The sequence below is a fragment of the Dermochelys coriacea genome, chromosome 7, assembly GCF_009764565.3.
Source record: "Dermochelys coriacea isolate rDerCor1 chromosome 7, rDerCor1.pri.v4, whole genome shotgun sequence".
In the NCBI taxonomy this organism is placed as follows: Eukaryota; Metazoa; Chordata; order Testudines; family Dermochelyidae; genus Dermochelys; species Dermochelys coriacea.
The window spans coordinates 47739823-47760424 of record NC_050074.1 but is presented as its reverse complement, the minus strand read 5'-3'; the positions used below and the strand labels follow the sequence as shown (position 1 = coordinate 47760424).

At 46.7% G+C, this 20602-nt stretch overlaps 1 protein-coding gene across 3 annotated transcripts in view; it reads right to left on the bottom strand.

The window, feature by feature from the left end:
- The window catches only part of CACNA2D2 (calcium voltage-gated channel auxiliary subunit alpha2delta 2), a 630338-nt gene extending 619649 nt beyond the window's left edge, over window positions 1-10689 (bottom strand). The window contains exon 1 of one of the 3 annotated variants that reach the window (XM_038410728.2): window positions 10501-10689. In XM_038410728.2, the coding sequence (XP_038266656.1) occupies window positions 10501-10613 (113 nt within the window). In that variant the 5' untranslated portion in view covers window positions 10614-10689. Of the gene's footprint in view, window positions 1-9876; window positions 10093-10500 lie in introns of those variants that run through there. The other 2 variants (XM_038410729.2, XM_038410731.2) reach the window with 2 other exon arrangements.
- Between the last annotated feature and the right edge of the window lie 9913 nt (window positions 10690-20602).

Here is a 20602-nt window from a genome sequence, read left to right as displayed (position 1 = left end):
GCAAAAAACAAGCTGCTTTCAGTGCATGTAATTACATTCATAAACAGCTCGAACTGCCAGTGCAAGACTCTACCTGGAAAGATGTCCGGGGGGGGGGGGGGGGAGAAGAAGAGAGAAAATATTTTCACGCACACCAGCATCACTATGGACGAATCTCCAGGCAGCATATTGACTCGAGTATTCAGTCTGATCCCAGACAAAATAAAATTGTACCTTCTGAGGCAAATGAGACACAAACAGGGTTGTCAGAACATGTACAATACAGCGCAGTGCAAGGGGAGAGAGAAAAGAAACCATTTATCTAAGCAGGCATAAGGTGAAATCAGACCCTGTGTCAGACCTTGGCTCTCAGGCACCCTTTCACCACTGGCCACAGAGTGGCATTACAGCTCCATTTCACCCTGCAGGATGCCTGGTTAAGAAAGCAAGGAAAGGCAGGTAAAAGAAACGCTGCCTCAGCTTGGACCACCTTAACCCTAAATACTGCTTCACTGGGGTGAGAATGCTGCCCCAAATCCTCATCAAGACAGTGAATAAGAAGCGGAGAGGATTATATTTCTCTCCAAAGAGAAACTGGGTCAGGACAGCTCATTTCCAAGGCCAACATAGAGGGGGCTCCACTCAGTCCAAGGGCAATGGGAGGAAAGTTGGTGTGTGTGTCAAAAACATTTACAAGGCATCTCTGACATCAGGTCACATGTGTGGGAAGAGGATAGATAAAGCTGCCTAGGAATAAGTGCTGATGTATTGAAGCTCATGAAAGTATGTAAAATTAGATGTGCTTCTTTCCTTCACACCAAGATAAAAATCAAGACAGAAAAAACTACAACCTCCATCCTCTTTAAAAATGGAGCCAAAAGCCCAAGTTCATCCCAGATCGAACTCCACTGCCTTTAGTAGAGTTGCACTAAGAATAAATTTGGCCCAAAACCTTGAGAACTCTTGGATGGCCCTCCACCTGCAAACAACATGCTTCTACAGCAAAAAAATAGCCTGGGAGACCAAAGATGGTGAATTCTGCTACACAGCAACACAGACAGGATGGTTCAACTGCAACAATAAAATAGTCCATTAATGCATGGTGCGTTTGGGGCAGGGGCAGCTTGTTTGGGGCTAAGTGTTGATTCACTCCCTCCCTGTGCTCTCAAAATGGCTGTCATTCCATGGCAGGCAGAGCAATGTCATCGGCTCGGTCACTGATCTACAATTATTAAGATTCCCAGGCAAAACCAAGAGAGAATAAATAAAAACTGAGAGGTACGTATGTGGAGGGAAGGCACTGATTTTTATACCCAGTTTTGCAGCAAGCGCTGGGTGGGAAGGGAAAGCACAGAACCCTCTCTGAAGCTGTGATATACGTCTAATGGGCTGGAGGCTCAGAGACCTCTCTTTGGCTTGCAGGCCTTGAATAATTAAATGCAGTTTCCTCCAACCTTCTTTTCCCTGCTGTGCATGACGGGCTGCAAAAAGGTTAACCATAACCTTGGGAAAGGGCTTCTTGTCCCCCTGCAGAGTCCCTGCCAGCACACAGGCCTTATGCTCCCCAGTGGAAGTGCAGGTGTATTATTTAATTGTTTTTTCCCCCTACCAAGCACAAGAAATATGTTATCAGCAGTGAATGCTCAAGTATATGACTCTAATTTATAAGGCTACATCAGATATGAGGAAATGGTACTTTGGCTCCTCCTGGCTCTACTGAGTTCATTATAAAGCAGTAAAAGAGCCTCAGCCACACATAGCCCAGAATTTGGTTGAACATTCAACACACGATAAAGTTGTATATTAGGTGCTCTGCTTAGCTTCTTCCTCACTTTTTTTTTCCTCCTTAGTCTCTGTTTTACAGCTGCAAAAAAAAAAAAAAAAAAAACAAAAACAAAAAACCACCACACACACCTAACTAGGAACAAGGGACTTTATCTCTTCCTGTCACTGCACCAAGCCCCTAACTAGGTGACCATTTGACCATTCTGAAGAGATCTATGCAAAGCTTATGAATCCGAGGACCTAGCTACCAGAGTCCCATCGATTCAGAGGGAGCGTTATAAGTGAGACAACTTTATAAATCACCTGGAGCATAGCAGCTGACATCACCTGCGCGGAGGAGTAGGAATGGAGACCCTAGACCCCTTGTACCAGGCTTGGGTATATAAAAAAATGCCCCCGGGTAAGAAACAAAGTCTGATTTCAAAGCAGATCAGTGTCTTGCTATGGAAGGAGTGTTCTGGGGGCCGGTTCTGCAATGTGTTGAAATGAGTCCATATTTATAAAGAGAATAAATTTCCTCGTTTTTCACTTGAGTGGAGATGGATTCACACTCTCTCCCAATTCTTTCCACCAATTTAACAGTTTAAGGGGTAAATCTGTTTGTGTGCGGGAAGGCCAAGGAACTAAGGAAGCTAGGACTGACAACACTTCTATTTATCAACAAGTCAGGTAGGCGGAGGCAGCCACAGTGCGAACCTGCGCCAGGTCTGCAGCATCGTGGAGTGTCGGCTCTGAACTGTGGGATGTTGGGGACCAAGAGGGCCAGTTAGTTCCTGCCAGAGCTCACATCTGGGGGAGACTTTCAAGATGATCGCTGGCTGATATTGACTCAGCACTCTCCCCTTAGGGCTTGGATTCCCTGGGTAATCTTGAGCAGGCACCGTTGTACAGCCAAACGGTCTCCTTGCTTAGCACTACACACAGCCCTTCCTTCTATGTATCAGCCCAGCGCAACCAAGGATGCTAGTGCCTGAAACCACGTGCAGCTCATTGGAACAGGAGCTTCCAACGCAGCTGAAACATTATACATTGCCTGATACAACAGAACCCCTTTCCCACTAACCTTACCCACTTCTTTGGCAATATGTTGACGTGGTCCCACCTGCTGCCCTCCAACCGTCAATATGACACAGGAAAAGCAGACAGAGAACTTTATCTAGCCAATTTATAGGCAACCCCGAGGCTTGATTCTCCAGCCCTTAGTCATGGAAATAACCCTTACTAGAGTGAGTAATCCCATAGACTTTAAGACTACTCACATGAGTAACTATTATTCACATGGATAAGAAACTCCAAGTCTTTAGGGCATTTGATTTGTGTTCTCCCCCCAGCATAAACTGCAATTATATTTCTAACCCCACAGTGATTTTTGCTCTGATGCACAGTGTAATCTCACTAATTTGCACTTCATTTTGCTGCACACCTCATCATTTGCACATGGAAACAGTGGTCTCCCATTCTCATCCCCCCCACACACTCCCGCCACTTCTTAGAAATATAAGCCTTCTCTGAACAGCTAAGACTTCATTACTTTTACAAAATTTACTGCAGAACATTCACTAGCATGCTGTGAAGGCTCATAAATAAATTAGAGATAGACAATCCTCGGCAGGTAAATTAACATGCATGTTGAAATGCATTATCCTTGGTTCTCTATCATGCTTATTCATTTACTTGCTAATTGGCAAAACCTGATAGTTCACAATGGCCAACCCCGCCCCCCCCCCAAAATCATCATTGTGGCAGGGGACAGTAAGACAGACCCTGATTTCAATAGCACCAATGTAAATTTGAAGCCACTGATTTCAGCAATGTCACCCCAGATTGCACTGCTGCTAGTGAGAGGCGAATCTAGCCCACAGAAAATAGAGTTTGACTCCTTATCTGAAAAGATATAGATACAGTAGAACTCCATTACAGCCAGTTAATAAAAGTCAACGGAAGCTGACGGCTCCCCAAAATTCTTCCCCTGAATTCCTACATGAGAAATCTGACAGACCTTGAGAAACATCCGCTCTAGAAATGCATTGGGCCCCATCCATCCTTGGTTTAATTCCATTTACTTTGTTGGAGTTACAAATGCATTTGGCTCATTACATATACACATATTCCACTTTGTTTTGGCTGCAGTGCCCAAGGCTTTATCATAGTCAGCTACATTTCATTGAAGGTTTTATATCCCCATTAAGTGCCCAGGCCAACGATTTGATTGCTGACATAGGGCATTACCATGCAGAAGAGCCAGGATCAGGCCTCATCCCTCACTCCCTTCAATCCCCAGCTCAGTTGATGCTGGGAACTTCAGAGTCTCCCACAGGAGACAGTCCAGCATGCATTGGTCTCTTGTGCCCCCATTAGCTCATTGAGAAGCAGCTTTAGAGGAAGCTGCTTACACTCCTAATTGCAGGAAAGGATCCATGGTTTGCAACGGAGTGCATGACAGGATATGGAAACCACATACCACACAGTGTTTGTCTGGCCTGATTTAGATTTATACACTTGGGTCTCCTGCCCTGCATCCCAACCCCCAACCCCCACCCCCCACCCTTCACTCCAACCGCTCTGGCTAAACATACTGATACACGTATCCGGAAGTGGACAACAACAGGCATCTGAATTACAGACAAAAGAACCAATTCTTCACTCTGGGAAAACGCTCAGTATATTTATCATCTGACTAATATCTTCCAGGCTCGAATGATATCGACCAGCATTAAAAGATTGTTGAAATAAGGACTCGCCAAAAGAACAATAGGGAGGTTATCAAAGTTGTTGAGTAGTTCTGCCCATGTGCTTTCCTCAAAACAGTTTAGTGCATTTCCAACTCCATGACACCATTCCAAAGAAATCTATGCCATTCAGGTTATCAGTGCTGTATAGTCCTACAACAACAAACCAAAGTGCATAGCCCAGAACTCAGGAGCAACTCTACAACAACAAACCATTGCAGACACCAATAGAGGAAACAAATTTGCTAAGGGAATGCATTTTGCTTTCCCAGGGTACTTAGGAAAGCACATATTTAAATGTTCTGACAGTGTGCTTCCTAGCAGAGTATTTAATTCAAGTACTTGCTTGAGAATGAGTTTTAAAAAAATTCTATCCTACTTGGCTATTTCTTCAACTTAAACACAAAGCGGTTGTCCAAGTTGTGTTGTTTATAGTACATGTACAGTGTTATACTGTAAATATAAACTCCAGCACTAGACCCTCAAGGGCGCTCTGCTGGCATTTGAAGCCCCAAAGCCAATAGACTTGCCTGAGGTTGAACTCCCAGGTTCCCATTTAGCCTGCAGCTGACCTTCTTCATTGGAATTTTAAGTGAGTTTTGCACAGAAATAACAGTTTCCTCAGAATGGAGCCTCTGGATTAGGCCCAGTTGTGTATTCAGAGGGATGAATTCTATCCTCCAGAGCTCAGGAGGGTCCCTGTTGATTTAAGTGGGAACCTCACACACTCAAGACCGGAACTAAGTCCTTAATTAAAACAAACAAGTACAAAACAAAACTTTTCCAGGGCTGAAAGAAGCAAGCCAGGGGCACCATGATGAAGGGGGTTCGCATAAGCAGGGAGCATGGTGCATTTAACCCATTGGCGATAAACAAGAAATGCCCCTCATTATCATATTGCCCATGAGCGACCCATACTGGGAGATGCTTAGCAGCACAGAGGGAACTGGCTTCCTGGCTTCCTTTCCGCCAGAAGGAATGTGGCTGTGGCAAAGAACATTTTAAAGTGGTAAAGAGGGGGAACAGAACTGAGAAAATGAAGAACATAGAGGATCATTAAGAGAAAAAACTGGGCCTTAGTAAGGGATCCTGCAGAATGAGCTTAAACACTGAGCCAGGTTAGAAACAACACGCATGCTAACTGCCATAGTTCCCATAGTGGCTTCACTGTTAGGAACAAGGGCTCACATGCAGCTGTTTCAAACACGAGCCCTGAGCAAGGGATGTTTGGGAAAAGGCCAGGAGGGGGAGAGAAAGAAAAGGAGATTTCAAACATCTGAGAGAAATATAGCAAATGAATGCTTGTTTTGGACTCAGTCTGTCCGGGTCCTTCTCCAACAGCACTCTGCATAGCGCATGAAAGCCTCACAAACAGGAAAGCCAGTTCTGTGGAGACCACAGTAGGTCATACCACAGGCAGGCACAGTTTCTCACAGGGGCAGGTGGACACACTAGTCATTCACCGGTGGCAGACGACCCTGCTCTGCAGGCTGTTGCAGAGGAAGATCAGAGCAATGGTCCCATTTCCTCCCCGCTCCGTTTCTGGTTAATGGCACCGGAGGCTCTTACAGCTCTGCTCAAGGGTGAGAAGAGGCTTTCCTCTCCATCCCATCCTGCATCGCAATGTAAGAGCCAACAAAATCAGGTCTTAATGGAGGTTATGTGCCTCACAACACCCCAAGAGGATCATTACCTCTGTTTTCCAAATAGGGAACTGAAGCACATCAGGAGGTTAAGGCCCAAGCTTACCAAAATGGCCAGTTTTGAGGCAACCTAAAAATTTCTGGTTTTCAGAGGTGCTGAACACCTGCAGCTTCCACTGACCTCAGATGGAGCTCTCAGTGCTCCAGATAACGAGGCCTGTGGTGTCTCAAATTAAACATCTCAAAATATATATCTATATATCACTGCCCACTTTTGACTGCTGCCCAAGTTCATAGAGAAATGACTGTGGCAGGGCCAACAAATGAGCCCACCTCTCTGAATCCCAGCCTAGCCCCTCAACTGAAAGGCCATCCCTCCTCTCCTCTGACAGTACGTCTTATTTGTTTGGATATCACAGCAAGAGACTTTAGCAGCCACATCTCACCATTGGGGGGGGGAGGGTAAAATGGTTCCGAACACACATGCTGTCCTACAAGAAAAAAAAAAAAAAAAAAGGGTCACTGCTCTCTAGACAATGGCAACTTTCCTTCAAGACCAAGTGATAAATGGCAGGTTCACGGAGCGAGGCGTGGGCTTGCTCTGCTTGCAGGGTGAGGGACTGATAATTTATATATGGGCTATTCTCTAGCACCTGTAATTCCCAACAACAGGAGTCTGGCGTGGGCACCAACAGGAGAACAGTCCCCTAAGTGGTCAACATTTATAGAGACTATGCATTTTATATTCCAACAATGATCAGGACGAATCCATCAGGGAAGCATACAGCAGTTGTTGCATCTTTGCAGGGATCTCTCTGCAATCCAGCACCAACTAGCTGATGCCTCTAAGTATTTAAAAGAAAAAAAAAATCAGCATCAACCAGCAGCCCTTTTTTCCACCAGAGCTATTAATCTCGTTCACGACATACACACACGTGCCCACCCATAAAAAGAAAACAGTCGGTCAAGTGGACACCACCCAACACGCCTGCTTGAATGGCTCCGTTTCAATTGGGGATTTTGCTTTCTAAATCTCAATGAGAAATTTCCCTTCGGACAACTGCTGAGCTGAGCCTTCCTTAGCTCAGCATAAGATGATTAAAACCATGTTACCCAGGAGGAGAGAGAATATATGGAACACTGACTATTTACCATGGACAAAACCAGAAACCAATATCCAGAACCGCTAGAGACAATTAATGCGATTTCTACTTTCAAAAAATTAACTGTTCTCTCATTCATCCCCTCCCCCAAAAAAGGAAAATATTCTAATCATTGCACATGCTGCCCTAGGTCATAATGAAACAGTTCTAGGGAGTCTGCAAAAACAGCCTCATTCTTGAGGACCCTATAAAGGGAGACAACTTAAGCAACTCACACAGAAAACCTCTAAAGATAAGCAGGATTTCTAATAAAAACTCAATATTGTTCTTTGTTGACATATGGAAGAGGAAAAAATGGTTTTATAATTGGAAGAATTTGGCATCCAATTTAATTTCAAACAAAGGCATCCTCCAAAATTATACCCGAGTTACAGGTTTAAATTAAGTCTTTTCAATTGCTGGACCGGTAAAGGTGTGTATGTGGGAGGGGAGGCTTATAATAAGGGGAACTGCCAAGAGAAGGTGCTTAGTCTGAGTGTAACAGTAACGATCAGGAACAGTTTTCTTCTGTTAAATTTTTCTTTCCTTGAGTGACAGATGTTACAATCCTGAGAGCTCCAGAGTACTGTACATAAGGCATTACAGTCCACATGTTACAGGGCATTAACCTACTGCCCAGCAATCCTGCCTCATCATCATCCAATACCCACACATGACTTCTTTTTTTCCCCCCCCAGGTTCAGAAAACAGGTCATAATGAGAATAAAATAACACAGCAGTAAGAGGCCAGGCTGAGGTCTCAGTTCCAATACTTTTCTTCTTCAGATGCAGCGTAAACCAGAATTGCTTTCTGCCCTCTGTGAGCAAAGGCGCACACACACTCACACAACCCCATTTTAGGGCCAAACCTTCCACTTTATAAAAGCTTATGAACCATATATTGTCATTGCTGGGCCCAGTTTTGCATTCCTGGCATATGTCAAACTCCAACTGATTTCAATGCAGGATTGGGCCCATTCTGGTAACACTGTCATTCTATCAAAGGTGCTATGAAACATGCCTTATACTAAGCACTGTTTTGCCAGGAGTTTAACACGGCTGGAAAAAAAATTGCTGTGAGCTAAAACCTAGCATAGCAGACAGGAGCAAATTTATAATACTTAGTTAATCAATTTGGGTGGAAGAGGGAAGCAAGTTTTGTTGTTTTTTTTAAACTAAATTATATTACTCTAGAAACAGGTCTCCTGATTTAAGACCCTTGTTTAAACTTGTATAATAAAAAACCCTAACTCTAAATTAAAAACTGGTATCTGGAAAGTAATATGGTCTGATGCATTCAGAATCTGGGGAGAGGGAACGCAAAAAACACTGTTGAGATCTTGAAGTGCAAGGATCCAATCCTACAAACCTTACTAGTGTGATGAAGGATTAACAACACAATGGGACTTCTCGCATGAGTAAAAATTACTCACATGAGTTGTAGTTGCAAGATCTGGCCCTAAAAAATGTGCTATTTGTGCAGTGCAGGCATATTCCACACACCCCGGCAACAGACACCTCTCAAGGTTTTATTCTGAGGAACGTGTGTGCATGTTTGACAGCCAGATTGACAAAAAAAGATGCCAACAGCTCAGTATTCGAGGTCAATAACATGTGGACTCAGAAGGATGATTACAATGGGCTCCATAACAGCCCTGGAGTCATCTCTATGATGTGGTATGATGCTAAATAAATAACACAGCAAACTACACCTTTTAGAACGGAGTGCTAGTATAGTAACACAACAGACCAGATTGATTCCAAATAAATAATTCAAATAGTTCTGTTAATAAGCTTCCTTTTTAGAAGACCTAAACACATGAGTCTAAACACGCATTCAAAAATATTTTGGCCCTTCAGTAAGTTGCATTAATTTCAAGAAGTCTTTCATCAAATATTTCCTTAAAAAAAACACGCGCTAAAATTCAAAATATATTATATAAAAAATCTGATGCCTAAAAACCACAAAAATTGTGACTCAAAGCAACAAATATCCGGAGACGCAAGCACAAAGTTAAGGGTGACTGCCATTATTAACCCATGTCATTGAGACCTTTCTCCACCTTCAGAAATGCACAACGTAAGGACACGGTGTCAGCCTTTACTCTGAACAGCCTGGCTCTTGCCGTTTAGTGGCACAAACCCTTAACGTCTCATAACGTAGATGTTGGTGTCTCGAAACACATTCCAGAAAGGTTTGGGGTGGATTTGTGGAAGGGAAAACGATTGCAGCTATCACATTGTGGAATGAACATGTGAGAGCAAAAATTTCCAACTCCAACTGTAAATATAATTCTACATCCTTCCATTATTACCTTACCCTCCACCCAAAAAAATCATATGCTTTCTGATTTGGTCTCACCAGACTAAAATCAATTTGTGTGAGTTCTGGGGAGGCTTCGGGGGAGAATATCCTCAGATTGATAGCCTGTGGCTGTGGAACTATTTGTTATCAGTTTGTACTAAACTCCACCGGGCACTCCTGGATTGCAGATGCTGTACTGTACACCTGTAAACCAGAAAAGCACACTCTCTCTCTCTCTCTCTCTCTCTCTCGATTAACATTTAGATAACTGTATTAAAAAAAAAAACCCAAACCTTCAGGCATTGGTGAAGTTTGAGTTTTCCAGCAACTCGCCGTCTATTTCTGTTTTCCTTACTGCGGGGAGAGGGACGGAAGGATTTCACACCAAAGATTTCAAAAACTTATTATTAGAAGAAAATAAAAATAAGGCTGCCTATAGGAACTGCCTAAAAAGTAGTAACTTGCTGGAGCGTCACCTCCTGATAACCTATACAGAGCAATCTTTGCTCCTGCATACACGCTCCAGGTAGGCACGCATTTGAAATACCGAGGGGCGTGCAAGGCAACACTCAAAGCCCATCGCTGCTGCTGCTGCTGCTGCTGCCCCCGATCCCCTCGCACGCTGCCTGTATTAGAGAGTTTGCCAGGGAGGAGCTGCAGGTCATTACGTTAATTAAGTTTCACCTCTCCGTCCGAGCACGAGTCCCTCTCTCCCCACACCTCACTTTCGGAGGCATCTTCCTTGAAAGCCGGGGAGCTCCTGTGCCCACGCCACCCGGGCACCGACCCGCGCCGCTCCTCCATGGGGCAGGGCGGGGAAGGTGCCGGACCCGGGCGCTCGCCAGCCCCCGCTCCCGCGCCTTGCCCGGAGGGAGCGAGGGGCAGGCCCGGGGGGCAGGGTGCCGGCCGGTACTCACGTGTAGTGCTGCGGGAAGCTGTAGCCGTGGGCGGCGGGGGCGGCCAGCAGCAGGAGCAGCAGCAGGAGCGGGCCGAGGGGAGCCGCGCGGCGGGGCTGCGCCGGCATCGCCATGTTGCCATGAAAGATGCAGCGGGGAAGGGCGAGCGGCGGCGAGCAACCTCTGCCCCCCCCTCCTCCTCCTCCTCCTCCTCCTCCTCCCCCCCGCTCCCGCTCCCGGGGCGGCCGAGCGCCCCCTCCTACCCCGCCGCCTCCCCCGCCGCGGGTGCGCTGAGCCGGGCCGTTCTCAGCGGGGCGGCCGGCAGCACTGAGCCCAGCCAAACGGAGCCTTTCCCTCAAATAGGCTGCCGAGGCGCCCAGCCTCCTCCCCCCTCGCCGCTTCTCCCCCCGGCCCCCCCATCGCCGGGCGGCACGCGCCCAGCCCAGCCCCGCCGCCGCGCATGCTCCCCCCGCCCCGGCCCCGCCGCCGCGCGCCCCGGCCCGGCCCGGCCCGGCCGCTCCGGACCCGAGCGGGCGCAGCCCGTCCTTGCTCTCTACCTGTGTCCCCCCACCGCACCAAGCGGTGCCCCCGCGGCAACCTCCCCCCATCCCTCGCTGCATCCACCCCTCCTGTGCCCTCTGCAAACCAGCCCCCCCGTCCCCCTGCACCTCTGTATCAGCCCCTCCGTCGTTCCTGTATACCAGCCCCCCACATCGTCCAGTGCCCCCATCCTGCCAGTGCCCCCTGCAAACAAGCCCCCTATCCCTCCGTGTATGCACCCCTCCTGTGCCCCTCTGCAAACTAGCCCCCGTCCCCCCGTAGTCTAGTGCATCCACCCTGTCTGTGCCAGCTTCTGTGCCTCCCCCTTGTACACCATCCCTTGGTACATCCACCCTCCCTGTGCCAGCCCCTGTGCCCCTCCTGCAAACCAGCCCCCACCCCCAAATGCAGCCTGTCTGTGCCTGCCCCTGTGCCCTCTGGAAACCAGCCCCCACCCCTCCGGTGCATTCACCCTGCCTGTGCCAGCCCCTGTACCCCCTACAAACCAGCTCTGCCATCCCCCTTCTGCCACCACCCTGCCTGAGCCTGCCCCTATGCCCCTGTAAACCATCTCCATGCTCCATCCACCCTGCCTGTGGCTACCCTGTGCCTCCTGCAAACCATCCCCGGTGCATTCACCCTGAGAGTGCCAGCCCTGGGCCCCCTGGAAACCAACCCCACCAGTGCATCCACCCCACCTGTGCCAGTCCCAAGGCCTTCTGCAAACCACACTTCCTCCCCAGCTGGTGCATCCACCTTGCCTGTGCCATTGCTATGCCCCCTGGAAACCAGCCCCCTACTCCAGCTGGTGCATCCACTTCTGTGCCAATCCCCATGCCAATGCAAATTAGACCCACCTCTCTGCTGCCTGTAACACCTGCTGGGGCAGGGGGAGGGGGAGAACTGTCCCTATTTGCCCAAGAGAGGAAATTGAGATGATTTAATTCTACCCCGCTACAGAAACCCATCTGCTCAAAGATATTTCCTCGGAGGCTAGTGAGGTCTCTTGACTTCTCAAGGGCCTACTTTCCTACCATCTCAGAACATGTGTGCACAATTTCCCAGGGCCCTCACTAATAATCTCTCATTCTAGCCCCTTCCATTTGGGCTGCAAAATTTAAGATTAGCACACTCCCTCTGGTAGACAGGAAAGTAATTTAGTTTGTACACAATTTTTTTTTTAAAATAGATTTGTCCCATGCTTGGGGCACATCTGCACTTATAATTTAAAAAAAAAAAATGTAGCATCCAACAGATTGGGAGGACTGGGGAGGCCCTAACAGGGCTCTCTAAAACCCCAACTCACCCTCTCCCCTCCCCACAATAAAAGCCAAGGCAAATAAATGGTCCTTGCAACAGGGCAACAAATTCTGCCTTTGGAGAAGCAGAGCAGAAAGCACATTATGGAGCTGAGGACACCTGTCCCCACCCTCTACAGAACAGCCTCACTCCATTCCTCCTCCCAGTTAAAATGGAGGTGGGGCAGCTATCTTACATGCTAAGACAATCTCAACAGCCACATCACACAGGTCTTGGAGATAGCTGGCACCCGACTTATTTGGGGTTTAATACCCTGCACCTTCAACGTCATCCAGAAATAAATACAAAAAGTTAGTGCAGTTCTGCTGTAACATGCATCCCAAAAGAGATTCCCCCAAACCAGCAGGCTGCTGCATTCTGCATTTGCTGCAGTTTGATGGGCATTAAGGTAGAGCTATACGTAGAACACGTTACAGAAACAGGAAGAGTCTGGTGCACTAGGGCAGAGCTCCTGCATGACCAGTTAAGGTTCACCACCATAGCACCCCTTATCAGAGCTTCCTGTGCAGGGGTTCTCACATCCTAGTGCACAGGATCCAGCCCTCTGGCTGAGAAGCATCTAGTTCAGCTGCCTTTCATCACAACAGGAGGTTTAGCTAATGCCCAAAAGCCTAACAAATCAGTCCATCTTCAGGGCTCTGTTCTCTGTCCCCTTTCTAGGGGGACTTTAGAGTCTTCTCCTCATGTCTAGTACTGAGCCCAGGCTCCCTCAGACTACGTTTTCCTGGAGGGTAGGGAGTATCTGCTCCCCTGCTGATCCTGGCACCAAGCTCTTTATAAACATCTCTCTACCACTTCCTCCTAAAGACTGGCCTCTCTCTGCCTTTTATGAGGCCCAGGTGGCCATTAAGTTATCACCTGACCCTTCTTAGTCCCACCCCCTTTGGCTGAGAAGTAACAAATTAATTATGGCACAAGTGAAGCACATGTGACAAACTGGCCTTTAACCCTCTCTAGCCCATGATGGGGTTTCACCCCATCACAGTCAGTCCCCGTGTCTAAAAGAAATGGTTTCACCATTTTGGCTGGGTGTGAATGACCAAAGGAATTTTGATGTCACCTAACTAGATTCACCAGCACCCAAGGTTATGAACTTCTGTAACAAAAGGCAGTCCAGCCTCTGTCACTGCAGGTTCTGTCTTGAGTCTTGATTTTCTTAAAGTCCCAACTCCTGGAGTCAAGTGAATCTCCGTTTTCATTTTTAAGAAAGTAACTGTCTAGCTCTCCGGGTTGTGGATAAAAGTTTGGAAGCATGATCTGAGTGCAAGCTAAAGGCTCAAACATCAGAAGATAAATAAAATGAACCCTCAAATTATTATTTTTTTAAATATCATGATTTGCGGGTCTTGGTTAAGATTTTTTTTTAAGACTTGGGGTTGGCAATATTGCTTCTGGCTGATTGCATCAGAGACTCAGTCTTAGCTAGAGAGAGTCACAACTTGCCTTCAACCAAACCCCATGGCCAGCAAGAGACTGGGACAGCGGGTCAACTGCCCCATCCAGAATGGGACGAGAAGGAGATATAGAGATGAGTGTCATCCCAATACTGCCTCACTATCTTCCCCCAATAGCCTAAATCTAGGTTGTCCTTGGTCAGGGAAATCTGAATACCAGAGCAGCTTTGCCTCTTACTTAACCTTAGACACAGAGTGAAAATTTGCAAGATTATCAATATACAGAAATGCTTTTAAGCTAGACCCTAGCAAATGCTCCCTTAAGAGGTCTAGGTTGGATATTAGGAAAAACTATGTCACTAGGAGGGTGGTGAAGCACTGGAACGGGTTACCTAGGGAGGTGGTGGAATCTCCATCCTTAGAGGTTTTTAAGGCCCGGCTTGACAAAGCCCTGGCTGGGATGATTTAATTGGTGTTGGTCCTGCTTTGAGCAGGGGATTGGACTAGATGACCTCCTGGGATCTCTTCCAACCCAAATCTTCTATGCTTCTATTTCCACATAGCCAGTCAAAGGCAGAACCAGGACTAGAACCCAGGAATTCCAGACTCCTAGTTCTGTGCTCAAGTGGGTACGTTTACACTGCAAGTGAAAGTGTGTCTGTAGCCTGGATAGACATACCCCTGCTAACTTTAATCTAGCAAGCATAGGTAACAATAATAGCATAGATGTTGCAGCATGAGCTAGCAACCGGAGAATATACCCAGTGTGCTTGTACTTGGGCAGCTCTGAAGCTGTTTTCAAAACGTCAGTTTTGTTTCCCAAAGCACATCTCAGCACTTTCTCCCCACATGAATTGGAGGTAGCAGCACAGCGTTGTAACATTTACTGGACCTCGCACAGTTCACCACATGATAGCCACAGCCCTGTGACACAATGTCAGTGAAGCAGTGATCTTCCTCGGAGCCAGTTTTTCGACACAGCTCCCTACCGTCCGATTGGGATGGGATGGAATTCCATTTCCTTCGGGGTTTCTGCAATATCTTGCTCATCCAGGATCTGTTAGGCTGCATGCACATGCCTTCCCAATACACCTGTATTGCCCCAGCATGAGAAGCAGCCATGCCATGCAGGCAACAACTAGTGAGAAACCACCCCCAATTCGCCAGAATATGGACCAAAGAAGAAGGTCATTGTCACAGGAAGTGTCCCATCCCTGGCAGAGGGAGTGCGATCAAATACAAGAGATGTATTTGACAGCAGCAGAGCTATAAAATACAGTGGTGTAGTGGAAGGAAAAGGGTTTTTTACTGCACAAAAGGCTCTTCTACAACCTTTCCGCTTCTGGAATGGAAGACGCCAAAGGGAGTGAGTATACGGAGGCTAAGGAGAAGGGACGGGGGAAGAAAGGGAAAGGTGACTAGCAGGAGAGGGGAGTAAGAGGATGAGGAAGTGAAAATGGGATGTTCCCAGCCTGCTCCTAACAAAGCAGACATGCTCAAGGTCTCTTGTACCGTTGAATTCATTGGTGTAAATCTCAGCCTAAAGCCATCGCCTTCCTTCCCTGTTCCTAGGGTTTGTCTCCTGCTCAGCCCCTAATTCCATCTGCCTCTGTGAGAGATGCTCAAGCCTTTTTATAGTCTGCTTGAGCAAACAAGCGCTGCCTTGTCTAGCCTCCGTCACGCTCATTCTGTCTCCTTCTAGAGACAGAATGAGCCAGCGAGAGAGAGCGAGACTCTGGTTAGGGCCCCCGCCTGGAGGGTGGGAGATCCTGGGTCCAGTCTCCCAGCTCCAATCACACTTTCATTAGTTATCCACCATGGAAGAATTTCAACAGGAGAGACTGACGCAAACCCACGTCAGATTAAATCCCATAGCTCTGTGGTTAGAGCACTCTCAGGAGAGCTAGGAGAACCACTGGTCAAATCCCCTCCCACCCTCTGGAAGAGAGGGGGAATTAAACCCTCGCCTTCCACATCCCAGGCGAGTGCTCTAATGGCTAGGCTAAAAGTTACAAGATAGGTCCTGCCTCTGGTTAGCAAATCATGCAAAAGGGCCCATGACCCTGTCCCCTCTCTGCACCAGCATGCAGAGTTGGACCACTGCTCCAAAGGGGTTGGGGAGAGTGATCTACACAATCCCAGTGGATTATGCATCTTCTGGGCACAGTGGACAACTCTGAGCAGGATTAGCCACAATGGGCCTTTTCTCTTCTCAGTTATACTGGTTTGACACTGCTATGGAGTTACTCTTGCTTTACACAAGCAGAAGTGAGACCAGAATCTCCTTGGATGGCCCAGTGTAAGGATTTTGTTCTGGAGCAGGTTGGAAGAGGCACCTGGTTCACAAACAGAAGGGTTAATAATTCTGCACTCAGCTAACCCAGTGTAAATCTGAAGTCATCCCATGGAGTATGCCTGGATTTGATACCTGTGTAAATCCAAGTGGAATCTGGCTCTGCATGGCTAAAACATGCCTGTAACTGACATAGGTGCCTACCTTACTTTTAGATTCAGCCCCTGAGTGAGAGGATGGAAAATGCTGGCTGACATACCATTAAAGTGAGACAAATAAGGGTAGGAGGTAATTAAGAGTAAACAGATGATAATAGCTAATACACATTCTGACTTTAGAGGCTTACTCTTCTTATCCAGTGTTCCTCAACCTGAGCTTTTTGGCTGATGATGTATGAGGCTGTTTCATGCCAGATATTAGTGTTTCAGAACAGGGGAAAAAAGAGTGCACTCAATGCTAATAGAAACATAATAATGACAGGTTTCAGAGTATCAGCCATGTTAGTCTGTATTCACAAAAATAAAAGGAGTACTTGTGGCACCTTAGAAGTAACCGCTGTGTTTACCAGAAGTCAGGGAGAACCACTGTGTGTCTGAACAGAGTTCAAGAGGGAAATAACATCCACAGCAGAGCGATGTGCAGAGTTTCTGGAGTGGGCAGCATAAGAACAGTGGTGAAGAAGGCAAAGAGGTACCTGTGGGGCACCAGCATGAACAGCACAAGAGAAACAGAGCCCAGGTGCTCACACAAAGGATGCCCCAAGATGTAATCCTGTGAAGTGAAGCAACATGCTTCAGGGCCTCGGCAGGAATACTGCGGAGAGCTCATATCATGAGAGCCATCTGGCCTCTGTCCAAACTTATTGCAATCCAAATCAAAGGCTTGCTTTGACCCCAAAGTGGCCAGTATCCCTCCCCCTCCCCAGACGTGCAGGATATGGGAGGTATGCTATCCATATCTGCTATACAATATAAAAAATATTCATGCTGCATTTCAAAGCGGGAGACTTGCAGGATAACTCAGGGTGAAATTCGCCCTGGTGCAGAGGCCCAGCGCATGGTGAGGCATCCCTTGCATGCTATTTAGAGGGTTTAATTGGGATCTGAGTGGCAAGTAGGCCTTTGCTGGCCCTCTGCAGGGGGGGAATTACTGAGGGAGAAAGAAAAGGAGACTAACAAATTTATTTGAGCATAAGCTTTCGTGAGCTACAGCTCACTTCATCGGACGTGCATCAAATATGCTCAAATAAATTTGTTAGTTTCTAAGGTGCCACAAGTACTCCTTTTCTTTTTGCGAATACAGACTAACACAGCTGCTACTCTGAATACGGAGGGAAAGTTATTCTAGCCCTAGGGAGATGCAAGGTAGTAGGCAAGGGAAAGCTGACATTTGTCAACAACTGTCCCCTTACATAATTATTTAGATGCAAAATCTAGTGTTCTGAAGTGGGACATGGATTTGGGAGACTCACTGGATGACATTAAATTCCTTAACTAACAGGAAACAGTACGTATAACTCCTTTAGAAACCAAGGGGCCAACTTCATTCATGGTGTAGCTTTACTGACTTCAAATGGAATGGCACCAGGGAAGAATTTGGCCCCAGATGTGAAGAGAAGAGAACTTGCTCATTTTAAATTGTTTTCCCTGACACAAGTGCTCCTGCACTTGACGCAGAATGCTGCCACTCTCCTTGCTTTTATTCAGAATATATGTGCTTGCCCTATTTCTTCTTATGCGCTATATCATTTCTGGTATGACACTTGGGAAGAGCCAAGTTATCCACTGGTTTCCTGGTCTTTCAGCAAAACTTCTGCCATTCCTAATAACGTTCTTTCCAGTTAGGTAGATGATCGCTTAGAACTCAGGGTGGTCCAACTGATGGCCCATAGGCTGGATCTGACCCACAGGATGATTCTGTCCAGCCCTCAGATGATTTTCAGCTTCATGCAGCACCGTGAGCCCCTTGCGCCCCTGCTCTCAATGGCAGCTGGCAGTGTTGCTGTTCAGTTTTTATTGAGCTCAATACAGAGATAAATTTCTAGCCTCTATTAAATAGAGGTCAGACTAGATCATCTAATGGTCTCTTCTGGCCTTAAAATGTATGAAAAATAAGTGAGTATTGTATGTTTCAGTTTGTGAAATGGCTAAGGGCAGTATTATACAGAAGGAAATGGAACAAAGCACGCTGTAAAAACTGAAGGCTCAAGTTTGGACCCAAAGAGCAATTGTTTAAACTCTCCCCATGTGTTGTATACCCCTCCCCAAAAAGTGTTCTTTTCACAAGGATCCAAATTATAGGACAAAAACACCCTGAGTCAGCTAGATATTACATACCCACAGCAACACTGTCAACATTACAGTGCTATGTTCAAATGCCAAATGGAATACAAACAGCTACCTGGTTGGAAGAATTATATATATACTTGGCAGAAGTCAATGTTTAAAACATAATTTTGACTAATATCAATGTTTATTTTTATGTATTTTTCAATGTTATCCATTTAAATTTTCACGGTTGTGCAAACTTATGTTTTTTAAGCATTTATTTTTATTTTGATCGATTTAAATTTTCCTAGCTGTGGGAAATTCTGGGGGGAAGGGTTCAGACAATAATAATTTAATGACAATAGACCTTGAGCTTCAAAAAGTTAAAGTGTAGAACCATTCAGACACAAGCTGTCAATATCACATGTCAAAATATACTGAATAACTCTCCTTAAATCAAATGGTAACAAGTCTCAAGAAGCATTTTTCTTACTGTGCCTATCTGTAAATGTCAAATATTACAGATGGAAATAGTTTTTCGTTGGTTGGTGTGTGTGTGTGTACGGCGATAAACAACGTTTGCCAAATTTTACCCATAATAAGCCTGACGAGCCTAATTATACATCGGAAACATCTAATAAAGTTGTGTAAAGCACTTCATAGACATTAGTCTGGGGTGGCTGCATTACTTATGAGTAGTTATAAAATTTTTCTGCCACATCACATCATGTTGTTTGTAAATACCACAGATTTTACAGCCATTCTGTCTTAGAAATGTTTTAGGATGTTTTCCCAATCAAAATGGCGGTATTGTGTTTTGTATTCCCCTGCCTATAATGCAAACCCCCTCCCCCATCCCAACCCCCTGCCCCAGCCTGGAGTCCCCTCCTGCACCCAAACATCCTCCTGGAGCCTGCATGCCTGCACCCCACCTCACACTCCAACTTCCTACCCCAGCTCTGAGCCCCCTCCTGTACCCCAAACCCATCATCCCTGGCCCCACCCCAGAGCCTGCACCCCCAGCTGGAGTCCTCACCCCCTGCACCCCAACCCCCTGCCCCAGCCCAATGAAAGAGTGATGGTGGGGGAGAGCAAGTGCTGAAGTGAGGGGAGATGGAGCGAGCAGGGGGGAGGCCTCAGAGAAGGGGTGGGGCAAGGGAGGGGAAGTTGAGTTCGGTTTTGTGCCATTAGAAAGTTGGCAACCCTAGTCACCCAGGAAATTTGTAGCAGAGCAGAAAACTGAACGTAGGTCTTGTGAGTGGCAGGCCTGTGCCCTAACCACTAGACCATCCTTCCACCATACCCTTCCCAATCTGAATAGAATGAAATCAAAATAAGTTGATGTGTGAAAAATAAAATGACAATTTCTCAACAGTTTGAATCACAGAATTCATGTGTCTTTAATCTTGGAAGGACACACACACACACACGCGTGCATACAATCTTGCAACAAGAACTAAACCTATGAGAGCATGACAAATCAGAAAGGCGGCCTGCAGCAACATGGACTAACAGTCTGTCATCAACTCATTCCAGCACTTGTTTTTTCCCCTCAAGGGGCAAGTGGTAGGTGTCAAGCTAAACTGCAGCAGCCCTAAATCAGAGTGCTCCTCTGGTCGTGGGTTTAAAGTCAGACTCTTCATGTTCCCCAAGCAGAGGTTTGTGCAGTTTCTGTATCATATTAAAAAAGCCAATTTGCACACTGTTGCTTCCCGTATAAAAGCCAACTTCCTTCCCTCCCCACCATTAAGTAATTCCGTACATCTGGCACCCAGTCTAGCCTGCCAGCAGGCTTTTTCCTCATTACATTCAGGCAGCTGCTGCACCTTTATCTTTTGTCCGGTTTGGGGGGGGGGAAGTGCTGAGGGTACCTTGTCAAGAGGGAAAAGGGGACATCATCCCCTGGAATTTAAGATCTAGGTTGAACGTGGTGAATCCTTTGCTATTTTGAGGTACTTCAAATAAGACCAGGTTGCTTTTGCTGAAAATATGTTCTGTTCCTCCTCATTCTCTCTCCATCATTCCCTCACCCTCCGTTTCACCCCATCTCACCTTTTCCAGAGAGTCTTCTACTCCAAAGACGATGGGAAAATCTAATCTGTGCTTTCCTTCCCCAAATCCTCTCTCTGCCCACAAACCTCCTGGCCCTACTGCCACTCTCAAATCCTCCCTGTCCTGCCCCCAAATCCTTCCTCCCAAATCTGAGGTCTCCATTTCTCTCCCCCAAATCTCTCAGTGCTCCTTTCCTGCAAACCCTTCTCTGTCCCTATCTCATTTTGATCTCCTCAGTACAAGAGCCCAGGTTTTTC